The sequence below is a fragment of the Tachysurus fulvidraco genome, chromosome 17 (assembly GCF_022655615.1).
Source record: "Tachysurus fulvidraco isolate hzauxx_2018 chromosome 17, HZAU_PFXX_2.0, whole genome shotgun sequence".
NCBI classification, from domain to species: domain Eukaryota; kingdom Metazoa; phylum Chordata; class Actinopteri; order Siluriformes; family Bagridae; genus Tachysurus; species Tachysurus fulvidraco.
Genome location: NC_062534.1, coordinates 10,913,143 through 10,929,664, shown reverse-complemented (window position 1 = coordinate 10,929,664; position 16,522 = coordinate 10,913,143). Strand labels below are relative to the sequence as shown.

The window sequence follows — 16,522 nt, the reverse complement described above, 5'->3', positions numbered from 1 at the left end:
ATCTTTATTTTTAACTGAGTTAAAATAGTTACTGTGGCAAATCACCACCAAGGGGGTGTGCGGGCTATTTCAGAGTGAGCTGATAGAAGCAGCTTTTTTGCCCATTGTTACAGGGATAGATATTCTTTTCTCATTACATGATTCAAAGATCTGAAATAAAATGTTACTTCATAAACAACCGACTATTGTCGACTGTTTCCAATTGTTATATCAACTAAATTTGTTATTTTTTAAACAACCGTCTGTTATAATGAAATGGAATACATAGGAACAGTTTCTTCCCTCAAGCAATCCACCTGATGAACAATTAACACCATGGAACACACAACACATAATATTTGCACTATGTATACCTCAATTGCACATTTCATACTTGCACTCTGTACATACATGCATACATATTGTCTGAATGTTTATGTTTACTTCAACTGCACATTTCACAACTGCACATGTATACATACAAATTGTATATATTGTATACTTATTTGCATATGTATATTTCATATGTTTATTTAAACTGCACATTTCACACCTGTAAATGTGTACATACAATTTCATCTATACTACATATGTCATTCTGTTACACTGTGGAGATTATGTCACTAAAACAAATTCCTCACATGTGAATTTGTTTGTAAACTGAATTTTAGGCAATTTAAGCCATTCACTCTATTTACTTTAACATGAATAGGCAATTGTCTAAGAAAAAGTCAACAACCATAGTCCCAAGTTGCAAATTTACAATAGTAAGGCAGATATATATATATATATATATATATATATATATATATATATATATATATATATATATATATATATATACACACACACACACACACATATATATATATGTGTATATATATATATATATATATATATATATATATATATATATATATATATATATATATATATATACACACATATACATACACACACACACAAATAAATAAATAAATACAGGGCTCTCAAGTGTCACGCATTGAGCATAACAGTCACTCATTTCAGTCTTTTGTCACCCACTCCTGACACACATTTTATTTCTCATGCTGAAAAACGTACTATTTATCATATATATTTAATATGCCGCAGCGCCCAAAATGTATCTGTCCGCACCGCTGTCTCTATGGAACCGGGCAGGAATCAAGTGCATCTCCCCTGGAGTTCTTAGTCGAGCCTGAAACTTATCAGCCAATCAAAAAGAGGCTACACAATAGCCAATCAGAAAATAGCACTATTGTATCTGGGTAAGATTTAACGCAACAACCAATGAAAAAAAAGTATATTGTGGAATTGTTCGCCATCATCCTCATTCACCCACAGAGAAAACCACTGGAGCTGCGAGCATCACTCTGAGCACCGGGCAAGTCATGATCTCCTTTTATAATGTTACAACAAATTCACAACTTGTTTGACACAAACAATGACATTTTGACGGCTGTTAGAGAATGTTTCCCAGATCAGCATCAGTTTTTCATGAGTGTAACTTAGCCAACTGTTTTCAGTGATCACACACAAGAAAAATACGTAGGCAAATGTACCACTGCGAATGACAAGGGGCCGGGCACCAATAGTTTTTATTTTTTTATTTTTAGTTTTAATAGTTTTTTTTTCCGTTTTTAGCAGACCAAACAGATAAACAGATGACTGTTGACTATATTCACTTGCAAAATCATCTTAACCATTGCCACCACTATGTCCTCCTATCTGGTAACTGTATACACCTTTATAAGACCAGGGGTCTCATTTATAAAGTTCAAGTTCAAGTTCAAGTTTTTCTTTATTGTCAACTCTTTCACATGTACAGTATATACACAAAAAAGAATCGAAAATGTATTTCTCTCAGGCCCAAGGTGAAAAATATTAGCAATGAGATTTAAATAAAGTGCAAAGCATATGTAGATGCAGTGGAGAATAGGCAGACCAATGCTGCACAAAGTGACTGGTGCATGTTTCCTTATGTTAGTGGGAGGGGGAGTGGAAGGTCCTTGGGGATGTAGGATCTGAAGGGGAGTGTTGGCTTCATAGATCTGTGGAGCCTGTGGCAGAAAAGAGAAGTGGAGGCAAGTTTGAGAGTGAGTTCAGCTTCCTGATAGCCTGATGAAGCGTGCGTACGCACAAAATGGGGCTGGAAACGTACATGCAGCAGTTCCCATGCAAAGGTTCTATAAAAAACAAACTTGACGGGAGAAGGTGCACACCTTTAAGCAAACTTTGAGTTGTGCGTACGCACATTCTGGAGACAAAGGGAATTGGCGACACAGATGGTGAGGTCGTGAACTGAAGTTAGATTGTAGAAAATATATGTGGGAAGAATGATTATAAGAATTAATGACATTTAATTTTCACTCTATTTCATACGTTATATCCACATTATCATGAAGATTAAATCCAACAGTGTTATTTGTGCCAACTGCTTTAGGCTACAGCATGGGCGTAAATTTCATTTAACAGTAGGGGAGGACAATAAATATAAAATTTCTCAGGAGCAATTTTTGAAGGGGGGGACAAATAATACAGTCAAATTTTTACTTATAAAACAGTGAAAAACTTTGCTTTTATCATTATTATTGTAGCATGGAGACATTATGGTTCTTTTCAAAGTTTTTCTCAGGTTCAAATTTTCCTTTTATTCGTCATTTTATCTAGTCTACTACACTGCAAGGCAAGTTTATTTATACTGTAGCACATTTCATACACAATGGTAATTCAAAGTGCTTTACATAAAGAAAGTAAAACTATCATAAGAAATAATCACAACAATAAAAACAAGTAATTAAAAAAAGGTTTAAAATTTTATTTAAAATGAATTAAGACACTTAAGGACAGAATAGAAATTGATTATACAAAAAAATACAGTGAGGTCAGTTCAGACGTAGCACAATGCTCATTTAGTAAAGAACACTTCAATAAATAACTTTAAGCTTTGTAAGCACATTTTTGTGCCTTATGCATCTGATCAAATGCTGCGGACCCAAATGGCACTCGTTTCGTAGAATGACTCATTTACCGTCATAACCTCCATCGTAGCCTCCAGCATAGTGTTTGTAACGGCTTCTTCCGCCATCGAAGCCATTTTGAGTTCTTTCCATTCGGCCGTCATTTCTGCCGTTGCTTACATGGGCTCCACCAACAGTGTTTCATATATTTTATAAGCAGTGAAAAACCATGTCTACTGAAGAAGAAGAAGAAGAAGAAGAAGAAGAAGAAGAAGAAGAAAAACAAAACAAAAAACAACCAACCAACCAAACAAATAAATAATAAATTAAATTAAGTTAATCAATAGGAAATGCATAAAGCTTGCGTGACATTGTCCGTGTTCTTTAAGAACAAAGTCGACTCATCAGCTAACTGTGATGTTACAATTTCTTTAAGCTTACGAGTTACATAGATATCTATACATCTATGATGAGTTATTGTTTGTACCTTTAAGGACAGACTTCCGTTATTTTCTTGGGAAAGAGCCTATTGAAATCATCTACTTCCGTTCTGTTGGAAGACCGTGAATCACGGGGCGAATCAGAAACGTCAGCAGGCGGAACAATGGTGGGCCTCTTGACTATTATGGTATGCTCTGGATTAGATTATCATGAGTTGTTAATATTTTGTTTTGCTATATTTGTTGTATTACGCGTGTCTATAAATACTGAATACACGCTTGGGATCTTATTTTTGTGTGGAAGTATAGCCTTTTCATGTGTTCAAAATGACCGGGCGCATAACGACGATTGGGATTCTCCCATTACCGGATTCGGTCACGTTAAGGAAAAAAGAAGCAACAAACAAATTCAAGCTACTAGTTAACAAACCGACAAATTTATTATCAACTATCTAACTAACAAATTTACTAACCCATCTCAAGTCAAACCGGATACTTGACTCGGTTATCTTTTTAAGTTTTAACTTTTTGTAAGCTGCCTTGTGTGTTACATGATGGATAAATTCAAGACTTTTATTTTTTTACAACGGACTGTATTAGAGATCAGTGGCATCATTGCAAAGCATAAAATCATGCAGAGCCAGAGGCTTTGGCTAATGTTCACAGCAACTTTCAGAGTGGCATAAAATGTGATCTGTCATTCTGAGATGCTACTGGGAAGGTCTATAACCGGGATTTTCCTTCACAACCGTCTTATGTTTAGAACAAAGGGAGGCCCTAACCAGTATAGGCAGAATATTCCTATTAAAGTTCTGAGTGAGTTTATTTAGTACATTACAGAGATTAAGTTTTCTTCTAAAGAGCATTTTAATAACCTAACCACACATCAGCGTTCTGTAAACCTATGTGCGTGTAGAATTTCAAGATGTACAAGTTGTTCAACACGTCTAAAATGACAAACATAAAGCTTAAACTACAACTTTTCTTAAAACACTTTGATAACAGTCATATGTGCCTACTATATTGAAGTCATTGAACTTATTCTCTTGACAGATTTCCCAATACTGAATTTGTAGTGCTGAACTGGTCAAGGCTGCATTTGGAGACATCTGCATTTGGAGATATTTCAGGGGGCAATATCAAGATTTGCATCTGTGCATAATGTGGAATAATCATTTGGAATCTCTATGGAATGGATTTTTAACTTTTTTTTTTAACTTTTAAAGTCCACAAAACTGTGGATTTTGTAAGTGCAAGAAACATTTGAATTGGAGCTTTTCCTCAAAAATGGATCAGCAAGCGAGTGGAATGGAGGAGCCCAGTAAGCACCCTAAAAAGAAATCAAATGAGGATGATAGCAAGAACAAAAAGTTGGTATGTACATTTAATATTTTTTGTAGTGTACTATCTTAGAACTTTGTTTTAACTGTGATATTTCAACAGTTGATTTGATGGGGTTAGGCAGTCGGTTAACCTGCCTTAGCTCTACAATTCTGTGCTGCGTATCTAGCTGTAATTTATAGTAATGATATTACAGTATTTACAATTTTACATACAGTATAACTGTATGTACAACATGTAGTTAAATGCTTTTAGACCATCCACATCATAAAAGTAGAGATAATAAGAATAAATGAGTACAATGGAGAATAAAAAAATAAATATTTCAATAAAAAAATATAATAAAATAATTAACTATATAGTTGGGTAAGGAAAAAGTATATGTGGCTCAGCATTAGAACAGTAGGACTAGTGAGAGTAAAATGAAGATATGCAGTTTAAAGCACTATGTTACATAATAAATTCCAGTAGACATAGTGTGAGTTAAGTATACAGAAAAATTTGAGGTTCCAAGTATTGTCCTGGTTGAAAGCTGAAAATTCCTGCAGGAAGAAGCTCCTTGCTTATTCTCTCTGTGTTTGCCTCCAAGGAGTAGAAGTGCTCTCCTAACCTGCAACAGAGAGAAGAGTCATTCGTTGGATTACAGAGGTCTTTAACTATCTTCCTGGCCTTGCTGTAGATCAACTGCAGGTTGGGGAAGTCAGTGCTGATGGTGTTTTCAGCTTTCTGTAGAGCCCATCGATAGAACTCTCCTGGATCCACCAGGATGAGCTATGGGAAAAAGGGAAGCTGGTGGAGGCAGTGTGATTTTTTTTTTTTTTTTGGGTGATGTTTGGTGTGACTTGTTTTGTAACAGAATGTAACATATTACCCACAATATTCTTGTTTCAATTATTAAAACACTCTAAAAATAAAAAATGAAAAAATGAAATTTGTTTGAAAAACATCCAGACAAAATTACAGTTTATCCAATCGTATTCTAATAAGCAACTGATCTTTTAATTGGCACATTATTTTCTTTATTAAATAATTTGAATGATGATGGGTGAATTATATTGAGCTTCATATGTACCAGAACTTTGCATTATCTCAGACACTAGGCTAGTGTACATCATTTGTTTGCATTTAAGTTCAGCATTTCACAGACCGAAGATGTAGAGGAAATCAAATTATATTGCACCTTCAATTAAGAGGTTTTTGTGACATTGAATTAAACATAAATCTAAAATATTGCTTGTAAATAATTAATTGTGATTATTGTAATCATAATAGTATTTTTGTGTTTTAGAATGTGGTTAAAAGTCTGTTAATGGTGAAACACAAGAAAAATCAGTACACCACAATATACCACTTTATTACAAACACCTGTATACCTGCATATTCCTGCAGTTATCTAATTAGCCAATTATGTGGCCCCACACAGTGCACAAATCCTGCAGATACAGGTCAAGAGCTTAAGTTAATGTTCACATCAATCATCAGAATGTGGCATGGATATTGGTAACAAAAGAACTTGAATCTCTGTGAAGGAATATCTTAGGAAATTTGCCAGATGGATATAATAAATAATCATTCTTTCAAATATGTTGAACAGAAAAGCATCTCAGCATGTACAAAACATCAAACCTTGTGGTGGATAGGCTACTACAGCAGATGTCCACATTGAGTTCCACTCACAATTACAAATTAGAAAAAAGAAACCTGTTGTCCTCTTCTTTAGCTATCTACTTTTTGGTGACTCTTGTGCCTATGATAGCCTCAGATTCTTGGCCATGACTGACTGGAGTGGAACCGTTTTTTTTTGCTGTTGTAGTACCTCCACCTCAATGTTTGATATTTTTTTGCATGATGAAATGCTTCTCTGTCTACCTGGGATGTAATAGTGGTTACATGAGTTATTGTAGATTTTTTGTCTGCTTAAGTCAGTCTGATCATTCTTCTCGTATCTCACTCAACAAGGTGTTCTACCTGCAAACCCTCCACTCCAGGATGATTTATGTTTTCTTTTCGCACCATTTTCCCTTATATTGATGTTTGATTTGAAAATTAACTGAAGCTCTTGACCTGCATGTGCATGATTTTATGCATCGTTCTGCTGCCCAATAATTGGCTTATTGGATATCTGCATGAATGAGAATGTTGACAGGTGTTACAATTAAAGTGGACAGTGAGTAGATATGAGAGTGACAAATAATTGCAAATGTAGTAAATGACTGACAGATCACTGGAGTTGAAGAAACAGCAGCAGCAGGCTTTTGTCATGCATACATACATGATAGCACAGTGAAATTCTTTTCCACATATCCCAGCTTGTAAAGAAAGTTAGAAAGGTCAGCAGTAGCCATGACATGGCATCCTTGGAGCAGAGGTGGTTAAAGGCTCAGGGGCCCAACAGTGGCAGCCTGGCGGTGCCTGGGCTTGAACCCTGACCTTTTGATAAGTAACAATATTTTTATTTTTGCTATACACTGAAAACATTGTGGGTTTGAGATTTAAAGATGAATGAGTGATATATCAGACTTACAGCTTTCATTTCCTGGTATATAAATCTAGATTTGTTTAAACGATTTGGAAAATGGCACCTTTGGGGTGGACAAACCATGTTTTGATGAGCAAAAGTATTTGATCAGATGTTCTTCATGTCAATGAAAGTAAATAACACTGCATTTGGTTGCATATCTCTTGTTGCATCAGACTGGTGACCCACTAACATCAGCAGACTGTTGAATTGTTCTTTACCTAGCTTGTACCACAGCTTCTTTCAGTTTTTTGTTTTAGGGATTTCTCACATCAAAATCCTTTTTTGTGTTGGTAGTGTGTTTCGAGTCATTGTCTTGCAGCATGTAGCAGATTGTCTCAAGTTAGTTGATTTGTATTTCTTTTAAAAATACCAGATAGAATGTTTCTATAGGATCAGATTGGATCAGATATTTTTCTTTCTTCACAGTTTGGCCTATTTATCACTTTGGTAGAGGTTAATTTTGGTGCAGAACTTTTGTGGCTCATTTCTGTATTTCTTTGCAATTTCCAATCTGGCCTTTTTATTCTTACTGCTGATTAATGGTTTACACCTTGTGGAATGTGATGTATTTGTCCTCTTTAAGTCGTCTTTGAATTTTGGATTGTGATGTTTCCACTCTGTCTGTGGAGTTTGACGGTGACAACAGTGACTGCTGTTTTGGGGGGTTTTCTTCATAGTTTCTCAATGATTACAGTGCTGTTATTTTCTTTGCTTAAATGTTTGATGTCTGATGTCTTTTTATTTGTCATTTTCATTTCAAATTGTTCTTGCCATGCCCAGTGCTGGTGCTGACAGATTTTCCTTTTCCCCCTCAGCTTCAGAATGGTTTGATTTTCATCTATAGTCAGTTCTCTGGTCTTCATGTAGGTTTATCCCTTTTACAAACAAATGCAGTCTTCATTGCTGATTTCCAGGACTGAAACCAAGAGTAGATATTTAGAGATATTAATTCTGTAAGCAGTTCCACTTGTTCCAGTATTTTGGTCATTTAAAAAAAGGTGGGTTTTTACAAACATTGCCTTGTTAAAGAGAGCCTTAAATTTGCTCTACTGTTTCTAATGTCCTATTCGGACAGGACTAGTTTTACAGGTGGTCGTTAGAGAAATTTCAGTTTCACAGACATACTTTGTGATTTTAATCCCGTCCGAATCTGCCATGTCTGTCTTTTTCTCACACAACCTGTGTAAAAATTCCAGAGCAAACTACCTACTGTTTTTCAGCAAAATCTGCGCTCCTCTGAGAAATCTAATCCCATCTGAATGCGGATGTCTGTGATTGCCGAAATTTTTTTTTACAAAATGCGTTTTCTTGTCTGTTTTGGTCAATGTGAACTACCGTATTAACCCTAGCACACCGGTATTCAAGGTTCTGCTTTCTGCACACCAATAATGGATGTAAATGTGTTTGCTACCCTGCGAAGAAATAAAAAAATGAAATCAACAAGAGGAGCCAAATCACGTAAATTGTTAAGACTGGCTACTGTATCAATTTTAGGTATCAGTTTTTCATTTCTATAGTCAATTACCTATCGTGAAAATTATATAAAAACTTATTTTTTCAAATGGGTTTATAAGAAGTTCTATATAAAACCATATGATAAACATTTTTTACATTTGTTTTTTTTAATTATTTTTAATATTATAATGTGTATAACACTTTTAAACACTTAACAAGTTAGGATGTTTACATTTTAAAGTGCTTAAATGTAAATGTACTTAATTTCAAAAAACATTTTATCATATTTTATCAAATATGACTATACGCAATCCACGCATCCTGGACATGTGGTCTTGTGCAACGACCACATGTAAAACACAGATACTCATACCTCCGTAATAAACAGAGATGTTAGTCCCGTCCGAATCCATACATGAAATGACAGACGTCGGCTGAAAAAAAATCTAACTCAAACGTTGTTTGGAAAACTAGTCCCGTCCGAATAGTGCTTTAGTCATCTTTTGATCTCAATCCCAAATGTCTTTAGTATATAGCAAACACAACTGAATTGCCATTTCTGTTACTACCAGTATTTTGGATGGGACTGTAATCGTGAAAGAGTAGGGTAAACATACCTATTAAGCTCACCAAATCTACTTTAGGGTATTTTAGAGCACAAGACATACATTTCAGTAGGGAAAGTTATGATAAAATAAAATATGAATCTCATACAATAAAATGTAACTTTATTTCAAATTAATAAAATATTTAAATGAAGATATTATTCAATAAATTCAGTTTTGTACCCTTTAAGCAAACCCCTGTTCCAATTAAGCTCACAAGACATTTTATTAAATATTGTTCATTTTAAACAATTTGAGGTGCAAATAGTCAATAACAAAAACTTAATCATTACATTCATTCAAACATTGTTTTAGTTAAAGCTTTTTGAACATCTTTGTGCAAGGTCCTTTTCTGAAGCAGGATCTGTCATGAATCCTGTTTCATCCACATTGTATACGTTCTGTCGTTTGTTCTTGGCTCTTTACTCAGAAGAATTCTCAGACTTTCTGAAAGTCAATCCTGTATGGTGTCTGGAACTAACAGTCATCTATTACCCACACTGAGTTATTATACACCTTGTAACAACAGTTCAGTTTGTCTTAATTTAACCTAGTCTTCCTGAAGACATCCTGAGATCTCCCTTTCTGTCTCTGCATTCAGGTAAACACACCTGATGTGCCTCAACACTGATGTGCTCTTTTAGTCTCTAGGTCAGAGTTTTCCTGTCTACTACAAACTTCCTGGACAGATATGGCAGGTTTCTGATGACTGTCTCTATGTACAGATGACATGCCTCTTTCATCTTTGCGCATAAACTATAGCTAATCCTTGCTTTTCTCATCTTAAAGCTGTAAAAATAATATATTATCTTATTCATTTAAAGATGAACTTAAAGTGACATCCATCAGTGAATATTTGAAGTCTGTTGATGAAATTTTTTCATTGGCATTCAATGTATGTGAGCTTAAATGGAGAAAACTGAGATTAATTAGCACACCAGAATTTTTCAAATTAAAGATATAACATTATACACTGCTCAAAAAAATAAAGGGAACACTTAAGTAACACATCCTAGATCTGAATGAATGAAATAGTCTTATTAAATACTTTGTTCTTTACATAGTTGAATGTGCTGACAACAAAATCACACAAAAAGTATCAATGAAAATCAAATTTATTAACCATGGAGGTCTGGATTTGGAGTCGCACTCCAAATTGAAGTGGAAAAACACACTACAGGCTGATCCAACTTTGATGTAATGTTCTTAAAATAATCAAAATGGGGCTCAGTAGTGTGTGTGGCCTCCACGTTGGCTGTATGACCTTCCTACAACGCCTGGGCATGCTCCTGATGAGGTGGCGGATGGTCTCCTGAGGGATCTCCTCCCAGACCTGGACTAAAGCATCCGCCAACTCCTGGACAGTCTGTGGTGCAATGTGCCGTTGGTGGATGGAGCGAGACATGATGTCCCAGATGTGCTCAATTGGATTCAGGTCTGGGGAACGGAGGGCCAGTCCATAGCATCAATGCCTTCGTCTTGCAGGAACTGCTGACACATGCGGTCTAGCATTGTCTTGCATTAGGAGGAACCCAGGGCCAACCGCACCGGCATATGGTCTCACAAGGGGTCTGAGGATCTCATCTCCGTACCTAATGGCGTCTCCAGACTCTGTCACATGTGCTTTGTGTGAACCTGCTTTCATCTGTGAAGAGCTCAGGGCACCAGTGGCAAATTTGTCAATCTTGGTGTTCTCTGGCAAATGCCGAATGTCCTGTGGACGTTGGGCTCTCATACCACCCTCATGGAGTCTTTTTCTGACCGTTTGAGCAGACACATGCACATTTGTGGCCTGTTAGAGGTAATTTTGCAGGGCTCTGGCAGTGCTCCTCCTGTTCCTCCTTGCACAAAGGCGGAGGTAGCAGTTCTGCTGCTGGGTTGTTGCCTTCCTACGGCCTCCTCCACGTCTTCTGATGTCCTGGCCTGTGTCCTGGTAGCGCCTCCATGCTTTGGACACTATGCTGACAGACACAGTAAACCTTCTTGCCACAGCATTGTGCAATCCTGGATGAGCTGCACTACCTGAGCCACTTTGTGTGGGTTGTAGACTCCGTCTCATGCTACCACTAGAGTGAAAGCACCGCCAGCATTCAAAAGTGACCAAAACTTCAGTCAGAAAGCACAGGAACTGTGAAGTGGTCTGTCTTCACCACCTGTAGAACCACTCTGTAAGAAAGATTCCTCCTCGCACTTGTCCGCGTCTCTTTACCTCTGCAAAACAATAGGAGCACTCCGGAGCACTGAGAGAACAAACCACACGAGTGAAATCAAATCTGGTTTATTCCAAACAGCTACTCAAAGAACTGAGCTACAGAACAGAATATATACACAATGAAATACAGTAAGCTATGGTGTATGAGATAAGGCGGGGGCTAACTTTTATCAACATAGATAGGTGTATGCCAGAATGCTGCTTCCTCACAACTCTTATCCAAGCATTGAAGGTCAGAAAGCCTGTACATGAGTAAAGAGAAACTGAGTGTCCTGCGAGTAATCTCACAAGCAGGTCAACCTATCTTGTCTTCTTCATCCTGTCAAGAACACTAAAAGAACAGGATAGACTCAAATCAAGAACATTAAATCAGAAGAGGTGAAGATGACATATAACACAGAAATACATTTTTACATGATAGAGATTTCCTCGTTCTCTATTCCCTTAAGATTAAGGTTACATTATCAGCAAGCCTTACCATCCTGCTTATGTTTGCAGAAACACAGGGTACAAAAACAAGAAAACAAGAACACACTTATCACAGGTCAGCATGACCGGGGGGGATTGGGGGGGGGGGGGGGCATTTCTTTCGACAAAGAAACAAAAATTAATTACCATAAAGAAAATTCATTTCAGCACACTCCTTTATTGGGGGTGTCTTGCTAATTGCCTATAATTTCCACCTGTTGTCTATTCCATTTGCACAACAGCATGTGAAATTGATTGTCAATCAGTGTTGCTTCCTAAGTGGCCAGTTTGATTTCACAGAAGTGTGATTGACTTGTAGTTACACTGTGTTGTTTAAGTGTTCCCTTTATTTTTTTGAGCAGTGTATTTAAAGGGGACGATTTCACAACATAAATAATCTAGATGATTGACCAAGTTTATACACATATAATATGAACAAATAATATTGAAAATATCTTTTAAATAATACTTTTTTGTTGATTTTGACACTGGTGCTATGTGGTTTTCATAGAACTGTACCCTTTAAGCATACCGTACAATAATATGAAAGCTTATAAAAGTACATCAGACTAAACTTACTGACCATAAATAAACTGTAACCATCAATAAACAGCTATCCAGCTTTTTTATTCAACTGTAAATATTTCACACATCCAAATTCCAAGTTATACTATCCAAAATTCTAAACATTAATCTCTTAAAGGTGGGGTCTCCTATTTTTGAGAAATGCTTCAGAAAACCGAGATGGGCCGAAAACTAAACAAAAATTAAAACAAACTTGTAGCCAATGAGCAGAAAGGGGTGGGTCTTGTCAATATGTGCAGAGAGGGTGTTCAGTGCGCATGTGTGATATTAGCAGATAGCGGTTTTAGCATTAACATGGAGGATAGAAGCAAAGAAAGAAAGCGAAGAAAGGCTTACGATAATTCAGGAAGTAGGACCCGTGTTAATATAGGATCAGCATTCCAGCACTGGAGAGAACTGAAGGAGCGGGAAGTTGGCCGCATATTCACAGATTGGAGTTTCCCGAGTCAGTAACTCCGGAGCTAAACGCTGTTACTACACAAATAACACTTCTTTTCTATCGTAGTAATGTAGAGACGCAGCTACAATGCTAGTAACAGCATTTAGCTCAGGAGTTATTGACTCGGGAAACTCAAATCTGTGAATATGCGGACAACTTTTCTTAAGACACAGGTTGCTTTTTTCCTTCTCGATATGTGAGTAACGTTGGTTTTGCTTTGTTTCACAGAACTAATATATGCCGTCCTTTGCATGATTATGCTTGTGTGTCAATCGTATTGTTCTTCCCTTCAGCTTTGATGAACACATTTCTTTCTATTAGTTGCCTGGGTTGAGTATGTATGTGTGGGTGGAGCTATCTATCAATACAGGGGTGGGACCCATTTGGGTTAGGGGCATGTTTGTTTTGGTGATTTTATATGTCAACATTGGCTTTCAAAAATCGGAGACCCTACCTTTAATTTTTCAAAAAAGTATTGAAACTTAACCAAAATAAAGGCTTCAAATCTTAAAAATGTGCCTCTACATGACTTCTTTTCTTGTCAAAGTTTTCAGGCAACTTTCAGAATGGCTGCTACAGAGTGATTACACATGAGTATCAGTATCCATAGTGTGCAGTTGTCTGATTGGCACAGAATTACAGGAGTTATGTGGTAAAAAATTACATCAGCTCTTTAAAACATCAAGGAGGATAATACATATTTTTCTTTATATAATCTAAGCTCATAGATGGTAATGTGCTTAACGGTATGTTAATAGGTACTTTTGCCATAATATTTTCCTTGACACTGTCTTCACTGGATTACTCAAAAGAAACCTAAAACTGAAGTATCTTAAGAAAGTATACACTTCCTTAGTTGTAATTTCTCTTTTTGCTGTATTGCAAATGTTGCTTAATTTATAGGTATTCTCACTCTATGAGCTTTGCACATTTTAATTTTTTTGGCTTTTTCTTCTGTTCCTCAATGCAAATTTTCTTCATCAATTTGGTTTTAAATCAGGGCATTTTCATGGACATTCACTAATATTGGGTTTTCACTTTAGACACATCTGTCTGACTGTAATAGGTTTTTCCACATAACTTTCAATTGTCTCCACCAAAGTTGTTTTCCTTGTAATTTCTAATTACTCCTGCTAAAAATCAGTGTTTGAGCATAATGCTACCACCACCATGTTAGCTGGGTGTTGGGTTGAAAGTATCTACACCAAACATGAAATAATCAATAGTTTCTGGATTTCTGTAATGCTGGATTGTGACTGTTAATTTTTTAAGGTGCTATGTAAATATAATTGATTTTAATTGAACAGAATATGATTGTATATATAATATAATAATATTCTTGGTCTTTGATCAGTAAAATGGCTTTAGTATAATAGGACCTGGCCTCAATTTGCGCTGGGCAATATTCACAAGTAATTCGGTTAATTCAAAGTAAATTTTAATTTTAAAAGAATTAACTATAGAAAAAATAACTTTTATTAACCAACAGTCTATGAGAAAATAGAATGGTAGAAAGTGTTTTGAACTCTTTCAAGAACTCTTTATTGGGGAATGCATAGGAGAGTGGCTTGAATTGAGTACTTGAATTGTGATGTATCTTGGCGCACAGTGCTTCTCAGTAATCTTCTAGAAATAAGTGACACATACCATTATTGGTCTTCTCCAGAGTCTGATCTGTTACATAAGTCAGACAATGCAAAAACTGGTTTGCAAAGGCTGACACTACTGTTCCACAGTTAAAGAACTTGTGTGCCGAAAAGATCACCAATTAGACAGTCCAGGCGGAGACGTTCATGCAGATGGCATGCTAAGTAGGTTACCATAATATAAGCAGAGCCACAGCTTAATGAAAGTATACACCATTCTACACCATTCTTGGAAAAGACCACATTGTGACACCTTTAGTCTGACTCCTTTATAAGAAGGCATGACGATATCTATCTATCTGTCTATCTATCTGTCTGTCTGTCTGTGCATAATTCTGGTGAGTCTTTATAATACAAACTTTTTTGTATGTATTTATGTTTGTGTGTATGTGTTGTTTTCAAGTGAAATGCTAGTAGTGACACTGATTGATAAATGTGATTGTTAGCTATCAGTAGTAGGATTGCCTAACTGGAGACTTTATGCATACCAACTTGTCTTAATGAAATTTCTGTGTATGTGTAGAGGGCAGTATATTAAGTCTTTAGATTATGTTGCGTAGCTGCCATCCAAAGATTACAAAGTTTTTTTTTTAATATTACTTGCAGATGATACAAAATTATTTGTCTTTTAAATAATTTGTTACACACTGAAGAGAGGTGGTGATCAGTGGCTAACAGAGATTACATGAATTTTTACCCAAACTATATGACAGATGCATTTAAAAGCTTATGTGGAAAATTCATATGTGGAAACTATTTAAAATTGTGTTATTTATGTGTGTTTTTGTGTGTCCTTCACTCTTTTTGGGCACATAGAAATGCTTGTGATTACTTTGGTCTCATTTCTGTATTCCCTATTCCCTTTAACAGAACATGCATATTAAAACATTGGCTGATGACATGGTAAGGTGTTTGTTGTTTGACTTTCTATTTTTTATTTTTTCTATTTTACTTGTTTTTCATTTCTTTATAACCACACATGGCATGCTTCTTACAAACTGGAGAGATCAATGCATATACCTAAAGCATATTCTTGATTGTTTAACTCAATCCCATTTTATACTGGGCAATTTGATGACCACATGGTACAAAATGTTTTTTTGTTTATGTTTATTCATATGGTCACATCTCAGTGCTATGTGTGTGTGTGTGTGTGTGTACAGCCCCTTTTGACTGCAGTGGAATACAAAACCAAATCTCATTATTTTGCTATAAACTCAAGACACTCGAGTTTTAGATCATGATAGATCATCACAATTTCAGCTTTTATGTCCTTATATAAAAATCTATATTTTTTAAAAACATTTTAGGACTTGCCACCTTTTGTTTGATTACACCCATAGGCTATACAACAACTTGGATTGTTCTGAATTGTCCTGAAACCTCTGGTGTCCTGATCAGAACCAAACTAGTCAGCCAAGGAAAACAGCTGTGAATAAAAAAACAAAATCAACAAGATATCACAATACCAGTATCACACCTATGAGGTCATAACCCAAAATGTATATCACTCATGAGCAGTAATTATCAGAAGGCCAGATATTAATTTGCAAAGAAATACATAGACCTGAAACCACAATGACAATGTTTGCCATCAGTTGCGGTTGTTCTCATTGGCCAACCTCCATCCATCCATCCATTTTCTACCGCTTATCCGGGGCCAGGTCGCGGGGGCAGCAGTCTAAGCAGGGATGCCCAGACTTCCCTCTCCCCAGACATTTCCTCCAGCTCTTCCGAGGGAATACCGAGGCGTTCCCAGGCCAGCCAAGAGACATAGTCCCTCCAGCATGTCCTAGGTCTTCCCTGGGGCCTCCTCCTGGTTGGACATGCCCGGAACACCTCCCCAGGGAGGCGTCCAGGAGGCATCCGAA

General features: G+C 36.4%; 1 protein-coding gene across 6 annotated transcripts in view; it reads left to right on the top strand.

Moving 5' to 3' along the window:
* The first annotated feature begins 3,095 nt into the window (after positions 1–3,095).
* The window catches only part of diaph2 (diaphanous-related formin 2), a 185,830-nt gene continuing 172,403 nt past the window's right edge, over positions 3,096–16,522 (top strand). For 3 of the 6 annotated variants that reach the window (XM_027135706.2, XM_027135702.2, XM_027135708.2), the window contains exons 1-3: positions 3,096–3,567; positions 4,433–4,753; positions 15,522–15,554. In XM_027135706.2, coding sequence (XP_026991507.1) covers positions 4,667–4,753; positions 15,522–15,554 — 120 coding nt within the window. In that variant the 5' untranslated portion in view covers positions 3,096–3,567; positions 4,433–4,666. Of the gene's footprint in view, positions 3,568–3,769; positions 4,196–4,432; positions 4,754–15,521; positions 15,555–16,522 lie in introns of those variants that run through there. The other 3 variants (XM_027135703.2, XM_027135705.2, XM_027135707.2) reach the window with 3 other exon arrangements.